This window comes from Carlito syrichta, unplaced genomic scaffold, assembly GCF_000164805.1.
Source record: "Carlito syrichta isolate Samal-C Ts95f unplaced genomic scaffold, Tarsius_syrichta-2.0.1 Scaffold135728, whole genome shotgun sequence".
Taxonomy (NCBI): domain Eukaryota; kingdom Metazoa; phylum Chordata; class Mammalia; order Primates; family Tarsiidae; genus Carlito; species Carlito syrichta.
In genome coordinates, this window is record NW_007079824.1 from 162936 (window position 1) to 174307 (window position 11372).

General features: G+C 62.8%; 1 protein-coding gene across 1 annotated transcript in view; it reads left to right on the top strand.

Annotated features, from left to right (window-relative positions):
* ADAMTS2 (ADAM metallopeptidase with thrombospondin type 1 motif 2) overlaps window positions 1-11372 on the top strand; it is a gene marked incomplete at its 5' end in the record, with an annotated part of 122438 nt that overhangs the window by 106386 nt on the left and 4680 nt on the right. Inside the window, 5 exons of the mRNA XM_021708302.1 lie at window positions 1293-1468; window positions 3785-3918; window positions 8308-8431; window positions 9436-9516; window positions 11059-11225. Coding sequence (XP_021563977.1) covers window positions 1293-1468; window positions 3785-3918; window positions 8308-8431; window positions 9436-9516; window positions 11059-11225 — 682 coding nt within the window. The remainder of the gene's footprint in view (window positions 1-1292; window positions 1469-3784; window positions 3919-8307; window positions 8432-9435; window positions 9517-11058; window positions 11226-11372) is intronic.

Consider the following 11372-nt stretch of genomic DNA (forward strand, 5'->3'; position numbering starts at 1 on the left):
CTCTCACCCCCCGCCCCATCCCTGCTCCCTCCAGGACCACAGTAACGTCTCAGGTCTCAGTCACACCCTCCCCCCTCACCCCTTGCCCGCTGCCTCCTGCCTGACCTCATCCCCCAAGAGTCCGGACCGTGGGTGCGGGGGCCTGGAGAGGAGGGAGGACCCTCCGCAGATGTCAGTGTCACTCTGCGGGACCTTACCCTGCAGGTCCCGTGGCTGCTCAGACACACGGGCTTTTGTCTTTCTTTTTTGGCCTGGTGCTTTGAAGGTTTTGATTTACCTGAGAACATTGAGAATCTGGAATTTCGCATAAAAAAGACAAAACAAAACGCCTCCCAAACTGGGCACTGTGGTGCAAGGCCAAGCTATCATGGGCTGGCAGGCCGATCCCCAAGCTCATTCCAGTGGGCTGGGCTCTAGCCCTAAAGCAGTCCCCGTGCCCTGTCCTGAACCGGCCACTGGGGAGCCAGAGAGGGTCAGCAGTCACCGCTCTGGGGAGAGGGGTCAAGACCACATCGGCTGGGCGGGGGAACCCAGGCTCTGGTGTCCCACGGCGGGACAGCCTCACCTCAGGAACGCCTGCGTTCGGGGCCAGCCACCCCGGGTGCTGCCCTCCTGGCCAGGAGCCGAGGCAGCCAGGTGGCCCACCGCCCTCCCCCATCACCCCGGGGCCTTTGCACCGGCTTAGAGGAGATGGCAAGTTGGGAAGTTAGAGTCTCAGGAGGCAGTTTGGGGACTGGGGCCATTCTTGGTGATGTGAGGACATCCCAGAATGCAGCCCACATTCCCTGGGGCGCAGAAAGCCCCGTGGTGAGGGGGCGGCCACCTCGCGGCACCTGTGTTGCGGACCGAGCACTGGGATTCCGCACTGCTTTGTGTGCCTGGCCCCGTGCCGAGGCTCAGCTGGAGAGGAGGCTCCCTCGGCTTCCTGAGCTGGGCCTCAGGCCCAGAGGGCGAGGCCAGACTTCGGTGCCCGCCGCAGTGCCCTGTCCGTTCACAAGCCTGGGCACATGCTGGGGGAGGGGCCGTGCAGGGGCTCCTGCTGACGCGGCCTTCCGGGGAGGCAGCCTTCCTGGGAGCCCCGGGAGGACATTCCCCGCGGGTTCTGTTCCTCGTGCCCCGAGGCCCACGGGCTGGGGATGCCGGGCCTCGCCGCTGGGCACGGCCGCATGGGTCCCTCCGTTCAGCAGAGCTGCCCTGAGACGTAGGGATCCCCCAGAATCCCAGGCGGGGCGCCCCGAGGGCTGCCTCTTTCTGGTGGCCCTAAGCGGTGAGGCCGCTGCTTCCTCCTCCAGCCCGGCGAACGGGGGCCGCACCTGCTCGGGCCTCGCCTATGACTTCCAGCTCTGCAACCCCCAGGACTGCCCCGACGCCCTGGCCGACTTCCGCGAGGAGCAGTGCCGCCAGTGGGACCTGTACTTCGAGCACGGCGACGCCCAGCACCACTGGCTGCCCCACGAGCACCGGGACGGTGAGCCTCCGAGAGGGTGGCAGGCACAGCGGCGGCCTGGCTTTGAAGAAAAGCCCCGTCGAGTCGGTCCGTCGCTTTCCTTCCTGAGAAGGTCCTCGTGACCTGAAAGGTTGAGAGATGGTTGTCAACACTCATGACCAGACGCCTGCGGCCCTCTGAGCTGGCTGCAGGACGCCCCCCCCGCCAGTGTGACTGCTGGGCCCGTGCCTGGGCGAGGGCGAGGGCGAGGGGGGAGGGCAGAGCTGCAAGGCCAGGGCAGCCACAGCACCGGCGTGGCCAAGGACACTGGCGAGGGGTGGCTGGGCTGCCGCCGCGTGGGGACCAGGCTCCCGTGACCGCCATCTGTGGATGAGGCTGGACATACGTGATCAGGTGGACTCAGGGACGGGCGGGTCTGACCCTGCCGAGGCATCTGGGGACCTCTAACCTCGGTTCAGTCAAGACCAAGTGGCAGGTGGCAGAGAGTGTGACTCCAGCTGGCCTTGACGTCGAGGGGTGTGTGATGCGGGTCCTCTGTGGGTTCCTGACATCACCGCAGAAAAGTTTCAGAGCCAGTCCCAAGTAAAATGTGATGTCAAGTTTATTAGAGAGGAAGACACGTTCAAGGGAGAATGCAGGTGCCTTCAAGGAAATGAGACACATGCATGCTTCTGAAAAGAAGCTTTATATACTTTCACAACGATGAGTAAGCAAACTATTCCATGAGCTAAGAGCAGAGACCATCTCTCAACCTCTAAGGTCACGAGGACCTTCTAAGGAAGGAAAGCGACTGTCTAACTAGATGTGGGCTTTTCTTAGAACATCATGTCTGTGTTTTGGGTAATTCCCTATTGTTTCTGTGACTCCCTGCACCCTGCACGGTAGATCCACATTCCAGCTGCGGGATTTTATTTTATTTTATTTTATTTTTTTGAGCTGGAGTCTCACTCGGTCGCCCAGACCGGAGTGCAGTGGCCGCTCCTGGCCACTGCAGCCTCAACCTGCTGGGCTCCGGCGATCCTTCCGCCTCAGCCTTCCAAGTAGCCGGAACTACAGGTGCGCGCTACCCCGCCCAGCTCATTTTGATTTATTGTAGAGATGAGGTCTCGCCAAGTTGCCCGGGCGGGTCTCGAACCCGCGGGCTCAGGCCATTCACTCACCTCAGCCTCCCAAGGTGCGGGATGACAGGTATTTATGGAGGCGACCGAGTGATGACGTGAAAGCCCAGAGCTGCTGAAAGCCGCGTATCCCTTCGTCTCCCTTCGTCTCCCCGGGAAGGGCGCAGCACATCCGCAGGGCCTGAGGTCAGGAGCAGGAGCGAGGAGGGAGGAGCCACGGCCTTTGCTGGGGCTTCCCTGGGAAAAGCCGGGCAAGGTGGATGAGCTGCCAGCTTGACTCATTCCCGGGACTCTGGACTCTGGCGGGCTCTAGTTGTCAAGCCTGGCCCTTCCACTCCTGGAAGTGGTCGGTTCTGCTTTATTGATGGTGACTTTGATGGACCCAAGCAGGTCTGGCCAGTCGAGTGAAGGGCATGGACGAATAAGAAAGATGTCTGGACACTTTCCTTGTTCCTCGGTTGTCTAAATTAGACCTGCCTAAGAAGATGTGCCTCACTGCTTCCAAACTACGTGCTCTGCTGGCTACACCCACCTCAGCTTTGGCGCTAGAAGTCCAGGGCCTCAGTCCTAGAGGTGCTTGTGTTCCGTGGGGGTCCCCGCTCCCCATGGGACATCAGGCATGCAGCTCCTGTCCTTCTCGGGCTCTGGGCAGGAGAGAGAGGCCGGGGAGAGCCTGGCATCACAGCTCCAGGCGTCACTCCACAGGGGTTGCCCTGGCCTACAGGGGCCAGCGCAGGCCTGGGGGGGACGGAGCAGACAGGGCCCCCCTCTCAGGGGCGCTGCGATCTGGCGGCCCCGTGTTTTAGTTGCTGAGACCAATGCCAGGGCCCTGAGGCGAAGTCAGGGGGGTGTGATGTCCTTCGGGATTTCAGAGGTTGAGTGAAAAGGGCTCTTTGGATGGTGACCTTGAAAACAGCCACTTGCAGAGCCAGGGGCCTCCCCACAGGGCTCGAGTGTGTGTGGCCTGGGCTGCACTCACAGCCTGGCTGACTCTAGTGGGAAAGGCTCTTCCCACGCCCGGAGCCCCCAGAGTCAACGGCTCAGGAGACAATGAAGTGGGAAGGGGTTGCCGCCCCCACCCTCTCCCTCTCTAGAGGGCAGGCTGTGGGGGGGCGGCCGCGTCCTCAGGTGACCTTCGTGAGGGTCTCTCCTTCACGTGTCGCTGGGCGAGTACTTGGGGAAGCCATCCACGCCCCAACCTTCGGCCGCTTCCTTCCAGCCAAGGAGAGGTGCCACCTGCACTGTGAGTCCAAGGAGACCGGCGAGGTGGTGTCCATGAAGCGCATGGTGCACGACGGGACGCGCTGCTCCTACAAGGACGCCTTCAGCCTCTGCGTGCGTGGGGACTGCAGGGTGAGTGCCACGTGGGTGCCACGCCCGAGTCTCAGCTTCCTGGGCGTGGCGGCCCCTTCTCAGGGTCATGGGGGAGACCGAGTGAGGCCAAGCCTGCGGCGCGTCACAAACAGCACCCAGGCCAGGGCCGGCCCCCGCGAATGTCAGCTCGCCCCTTTCCTGTGCCAGGGGCTCTCAGACTCGAGTGTGCCTGCAGGTCCCTGGGGACCTTGGGGCTCCACCCGGACATCCTGACCCCGTAGGGCAGAGTGAGTCCTGGGAGCAAGAATGTTCTCAGGGCTGCTGGTGCCGTCCAAGCAAACGTCCCCAGGCAACCTCTGCTCTTTTCAGAAGCATGCATGTGTCTCATTTCCTTGAAGGCACCTGCATTCTCCCTTGAACGTGTCTTCCTCTCTAATAAACTTGACATCACATTTTACTTGGGACGGGCTGACTGCAGGAGTCACGGAGGCTGGCGCCCCTCGTGCCCTCCTGAGAAACGGCTGCACCCTCGGGACGTCTCTGGGCTGACAGCAGGCAGCACCCGGGGGGCGGGCGGGCCGCCGGGAGCCGGGGGCGGCTCCAGGACCGCCCTGTGCTCATGTAGCTTCAGCCAGGCGTGGGTGGCAGGCCCGGGAGGCTGGCCCAGCTGGAGCCTGGCAGGGAGGCCGGGCGCACAGCTGGCTCAGAGGCGTTGAGACCAAAGCCTCCACAACAAACACGGGCAGCGTCTGTCCCCACGGGATTTTAATTTATGGAGGCGACTGAGCGATGTCAGGGAAGCCCAGTGCTGCTGAAAGCAGTTTATCCCTTCATTTCCCTGCGGAAGGGCAGAGCACACCCAGCAGGGCCGGAGGTCGGGAGGCAGGAGCGAGGCAGAGGTGGCCAGGGCCTTCGCGGGGGCTTCCCCGAGAAAGACCGGGCAAAGCAGAGGGAGCAGCCCGAGCCCGGCCAGGAGGCCTCTAGCTGTCAGTGCCCAACCCTGGAGCGACTGAGGCCCAGGAAGCATCGGCTAGGGGGGTGGCTGGGGTGTGGATCGGGATTGGCTGGTTTGCTTGAGAAAGGTTGTTCCCTTCGCTGCCGCTAAGAGCTGGCGAGCCCCGGGCAGGGCAGCCTCTCTCAGCCAGGAAGATTTTTAAGAGGTCCAAATGTCATAAGACACAGAACGTGTCAAAAAAAACAGCCAGGCGTGGTGATTCACACCTGTAATCCCAGCACTTTCTGTGCAGGAGGATGACTTGAGTTCAAGGCCAGCCTGGGCAACATAGTGAGACCTCATCACTACAAAAAAAAATTAGCTGGACGTGATGGGGTGTGCTTTCAGTCCCAGCTACTTGGGAGGCTGGGGCAGAAAGAACATCTGAGCCAGGAGGCTGAGGCTGCTCTGAGCGTGACCGTGCCACTGCACTCCAGCCCAGGCAACAGAGTGAGACCCCAACTCAAGAAGTATAACTAATCCAGGCAGCAGGCATGGGAATGTTTAGAGTAGCAGTGGCTTTGGATGGCAGCTGTGCAGGGAGCTGCCCTTGCAGGGGAGGCGAGGGCACCACTCACCACCTCGGTGGCCAGGGCCGCAGCGCCACACCCGTGTGGGTAATGGGAGAGTAAGTTCAACACCTTATTAATGGTGACGTTGGTGAATCAAAGCAGGCTGCTGGATTCTGCATAATTAGAAAACGTGCATATTTATATACAGCCACGCGTCACTTAATAATGGGGATGTGGGCAACCCCTGGGGGTCCCCTCCCAATTTGTGTAGCTAAACACATCTACACACAGAAACGGTGCCGGGAAAATAGGGTGCTCTCATCTCATGGGGCCACCGTCATGGATGTGGCCAGTGTTGACGGAGATGTCGTTAGAGAGGTGGCTGAATGCGCGCAGGACCACACCGCCAAAGATGGACAGGAAAGGAGGCAGATAGGGAATGTCGAGAGCACACAGATGTCCGGGCGTGGTGGCACACGCCTGTGGTCCTAGCACTTTGGGAAGCCGACGTGGGAGAACCGCTTGAGCCCAGGAGTTCAAGCCCACCCTGGCAACAGAGTGAGACCCTGTCTCTCTAAAAAAAAAAAATTTAAATAGCTGATTGTGGTGGCATACGCCTACAGTCCCAGCTACTCGGGAGGCTGAGGCAGAAGGATCGCTTGTGCCCAACAGGTTGAGGCTGCCGTGAGCCGTGACTGTGCCACTGCCCTCCAGCCTGGGCGACAGAATGTCACCCTGACTCAAAACACACACACAAAGGAAACGGACAGTCATGAGATGAAATCGATGCATCTGACCGACTCATGTGGATGTGAGACTCTTCTCAAGGAATCTAACACTGGGTCACAAGCTCGCACCCAAGTGGAGACTGTCAGTCAGAGAATGTCCGTGTCCCAGGAAGGTGACACGGAAAACAACAGCGAAGGCTGCAAGTGAAACACACATGCACAGAGTGGGAATTTCGAGGGGAGCAGAGCGTCACACGAGGCCACATGGCGTCCGCTCCATGGCAAAGTACCCACCTGCCATTGGCCACATCATCTAAGCCTGCTGTCACAGAGGCAAAGCGCAGGAAGCTGGCGAGCCTTCCGACAGTAACTACTTGCTAGCAGGACTGCCCAGCGGATGGGATGGAGGGGAGGGGCCTCGCCAGCTCCTCCTCAGCCCCGCCCCCACGGCCCAGGCACGGTGGCCCAGCTCTGTGCGGCTGGCTCAGGCTCTTTGCCTTAGGAGACCAGGGCTCTTTGGGTCCCAGGAGAGCGTGCCGCCTCCCTTTGGTAAGATTTTTCTCAGGGGCTGTAAGATAAGCACAGCAGCCTCCTCTAACTGCTTGCTTTGCACCTTGCCCACTTCCAGAAATGAGTCCAAAAGCTTACGGTAAAATATAGACCGATCAAACCAACGATCACGAACTTCTGTCTGCACATGCGAGAAGGACGTGTGGACCGCTGCTCTGTGGCCTGCCGTGGTCTACAGCCATCGCCCTCAAAGGCTCTCGTCAGACACAAGTCAGAAACCCAAGGCAAAGGGAAAGGCAGCGAGTCTCTCCAGGGATGGTGGGAGGGGCTTCTTTAAGGGAGAATTGGCTCTGAGCTTCCTGGCAACCAGAGCAAAGAGGGAGACCTGTGATGCTATCACGTACTTGGGTACAGCCGGGGGACCAGTTTGGAGGAGAAGCCATCTTCCTTCCTGAGTGCTGAGAGAGGCGGTCTGGGTGTCTGTGTGGCCGTGGCCTCGGGCAGGGTGTTCAGGGCTATTGCTGTCCAGTGGCTGCTCCCCGTGGAGCTCCCGTGGTCCCAGGAATGGGGTGCTGCCAGGGCCACAGATAGCAGAAGAGCCTACCTTAAGCTGCTTTCTGTGGCTATGACAGAATGCCACAGTCGAGGTAGTGTCTCAAGAAAGGAGATTTATTCGGCGCGTGGTTCTGGAGGTAGGAATGTCTGAGGGCACGGTGCTGGTGTCTGAGGAGGGTCCCCGTGGCAGAAGACAGAAGGTGGGAGTGAGCATGCGACAGAGAGAAGGAACCTGGCCAGACTCCTGCTTCTTAGCGGAAACCTCCCCGCAATAACTGCGTCCACGCATTCGCAAGGGCAGCGTCCTCACGCCCCGTCGCCTCTCAGAGGCCCACCTGTCACAGCTGTGAGGACGGCCATCAAATGCCAGTGCGGTTTGGGTGCGGACGTGCAAACCATGGCAGAACCTGGGTATGCTGTCGCCCCTACCAGGCAGCCTAGAACAAAGGCATGCGCTCATTCCGTACAGAGCAACTTCCACCCTGGAACGCAGGAGCATCGAGAGGGTTCCCGGGAGAAGGAAGGCAAGAGTGCTTCACCGGCTCTTGCCTCTTCCTGTGCTGTGACACCCCGAAGACAGACTGGAGGACGTTGCATCCTAAGGACAGAGCAAGGGCTGGGCGTCCAGGTCTGACTGCGAGAGGCGGCCCGCAGAGGCCACTTCTGGGGCTGAGCCGTGCAGACGCCTGGAGAGAGGGCAGCATGGCGGGGCACGGCCAGGCTCCGGCTTGTCGTTGTGAGGACAGGCGCCTGCGTGGAGTCCAGCTGCGCCATGCAGGGCATTCCTGGGTGTGACCCCTCCAGCTGTACAGCAGTGACAGTCTCAGAGTGTGACTTCCTCGGACTATGCCGTGTGCCAGTCTTGGAGTGTGCCCTCTTGGGGCCGTGCCACTGTCTTGGGGCCACACGTACCCGATGTGGTTCCCGGGCTCAGCGCCGGCGGGACTGGCGCGGCACATGGGTCTGCTTGCGCCGGAGCCCACTCCCTGTCCCCTCCTCCAGAACTGCTCCAAGTAGCGGGCAGGCCGAGGGCCACGGGAAGGGCAGGTGTCAGGGTCCCCAGGGACGTGGGCAGGGTCACGGCGGGCCTTGAGGGGGTGTCTTCAGTGAACGGCCCCTCCCCCTGCAGAAGGTGGGCTGTGACGGCGTCATCGGCTCCAGCAAGCAGGAGGACAAGTGCGGCGTGTGCGGCGGAGACAACAGTCACTGCAAGGTGGTCAAGGGCACGTTCACGCGCTCGCCCAAGAAGCACAGTGAGTGCCCCCACCCAGCCAGACGGGGGCAACACCCGCCCAGGCAACACCAAGCACACTCTGCCTGCGGCCCTCTTTGGGTTCTCTTCTGGAGGGGGCTCTCCAGGGGGGAGGGGGAGGCAGGGGCCTAAGTCAGGGGCAGGTGGGAAAGAGAACGGGGCCCGGGGCCCACGGGTCAGGGCAGAGCACGCCAGGATGTATGGGTGCCCGGCTAGGCCCTAGAGGCTTGCATTGGAGGCCAGGGTCTGCGGCGGCCCCCAGCCCCCAGGGAAGCCCCGGACCCCTGCCCGTGTGGTCTCCCTCTCCCAGCCTGCCTAGCGGGCGTCAGCAGCGCTTCCCTGGGCTGGTCAGCACAGCCTGTTCGTAGTGAGTCTGTCCCCACAGGGTGCAGGACAGGGCTGGGCAGCCCAGGGTCCCTGGCAGAGGCGGGCTCTGGGGAGACGGCCTTCTGGTGAGCCTCACTCTACGGCACTGCCCCTCCTGGCCGCCCCTCTGGGCCACAGACACCCGGTCTCCAACACGGGAGAAGTTGCTTGGATTTGCCACTTTTGAGGAGGGCAGACAGGCGGGCTGGGCTCAGAGCCTGGTGCAGGGAAGGCCTCGAAGCCAGACGCCTGGAGCCAAGCCCCACAGCCCACGCCCAACCCAGGGAAGGCCTCCCACGGCTCTGCGCTTACCCGCGGGTATCTTCCAGTGGCGGACGCTGCCCCAAAACCCTCTGCCAGTCATGGTGTCCTAGGTCCATGCCCTAGTGGGACCCAGGGTCAGGACTCGGGCCTGAGTTTTCAGAGGAGGAGGCTGGGGGAGCCTCTGGGATTGGAAGATGGGCCAGCCCAGCTGCAGCTTTCCTGGTGGCGCCCCTCAGGGTGGGTGGTCAAAGCCTAAGAAACTCCAGGGCACCAAGGGAGCCCACAGTGGACCTGCTCCAGGGCAGGCCCCTCCCTGCATTGCCGAGTTCCAGGGGCCTCCGTTCTCAGCTGTCTGTCTTCCACCCCCAAACAAAGGCTACATCAAGATGTTTGAGATCCCTGCCGGAGCCAGACACCTGCTTGTCCAGGAGGTGGACTCCACCAGCCACCACCTGGGTGAGTCTCAGTGCCGGCCACCCACGTCCCCAAGCCCACCTCTTCCGGGATGCACAGAGGCCCGGGCTGTGTGGCCCAGGCGCCCTCCTACCCCTGGGGCCATTGCCCTGTGGGGAGGCCAGTGCTTGGGGTTCGAGGGCTCCGTCTGGTGGCAGCCGTGGAGGGACCGGTGTCCAAGACGGGCCTTGCCCCCCAGGCCACAAAACGGGTTCCTGGCCCCGGCCTCCTTGAGGGTGGGAGGGCCCCCTTCCCCCGGGCTGGTCCTGCCTCCAGACCACGCCCTACCCCCCAGGCCACCCAGGTCTTCTAGGGGCTGCACCCAAGGGCACCTCTCCCCAGCAGCGTCAGGCCCTGCTCCTGGGGAGTGGTGGGGCCACAGCCAGAAGCGATGCCAGGGACCACAGGGGCTGAGGCCGGCCCTTACCCAGCCTTGGCGCCACCTCCCTCCCTGTCTCAAGGGGGCAGGACTGGCCCGGGGCTCCAGGGTTGTCATGGCCCCGCACCCGTGCCTACGGGAACGTTCCACTCTCTTTGCTCTTTCCTTCGGTTTTGGGGTCAGGGTCTTGCGCTCTCTCTCTTTTAATACTCGTGTTTCCTTCCTGTTTTGGAGGAAACTATATGGGGCCCTAAATGCAAAGCCAGCACCCCGTGCCCTCAATAGAAGGTACACACACGCGTCAGTTCGCAAACACAAAGCCACGTCCTTCCCGCTGCTGCCTCCAGGGCTGGGGCCCGCTGGCACCAGCCAGGGGTCCCTCGTGACATGGACGAAATGGTGGGAGCGGTTTGCTCGCTCGCCACCCTGCGCATGGCCCCCTGACATCGCTCAGTGGCCCCTGGTCGTCCCCTCCACACTGGGGAAGCATGGCCGCCAGGTCCTCGGCCCCTCTGAGGGCGCCCTGGCCCTGAGTGCCCTGGCCAGCCAGGCAGGCCCCTCGGGGTGTGGGCGCTGCTGGGGCCTGGGTGGGCCAAGATCGCGGGGGGCGGCCACAGTTGCCAAGGGGGTGGGGGACCCTGCCGCTTCAGCTCACCCCAAAGCAGGCGCCACGGCGGCAGGGCCTGACATCCACCGATGCCGGGTGGAGAGTCCTCCCCGCTGTCAGGGCCCGGGTGGCCTGCAGGCGGCCACTGGGTGCCCCAAATGAACTGCAAGCAGGTGGCCTCAACAGCGCTTCCAAGGGGAGCCCCTGCCCACGGGCAGACCCAGAAAAGGGCGCGCGTGGAGGGGAGCCCCGGCCCAACGGACTTGAAGGCGAGCAGAGCTCCCAAGCCGTGGGGGCTGCACGGACACCCCACTCGGGCGCCGGGAACACAGGGCGCCCCATCCTCAGGGCAGCCGGGGACACAGGGGCGCCCCCACCTGCTGGATAGCTGGGGGCGTAGGGGCAGCCCCACCCACAGGGCAGCTGGGGACACGAGGGGCCCCCACCACGCAGCAGCGAGGGCGTGGGGGAGCCCTCACCTGCCCCAGCCAGCACACCCGGCAGGGGCCTGGGCCAGCCCTCAGGCGGCCACAGCCGGGACCCTCTCCTGCCTTCTCAGCCGTCAAGAACTTGGAGACAGGCAGCTTCATCCTGAACGAGGAGAATGCGGGGGACGCTGCCTCCAAGAGCTTCATTGCCATGGGCGTGGAGTGGGAGCACCGGGCCGAGGACGGCCGTGAGACGCTGCAGACCATGGGCCCCCTCCACGGCGCCATCGCCGTCCTGGTGAGCAGGGCGCACTGCGAGTGGCTCCACCGCGGGGAACCGGCGGGGTTCGGCTGAACCTCCGGCTCCCTGACCCTAGCCCTGAGCCCCGGGGGCGGGGTTTGGTCTCTGTGCAGCCCGCACTCCAGAACTTTGCAGGACGCAGCT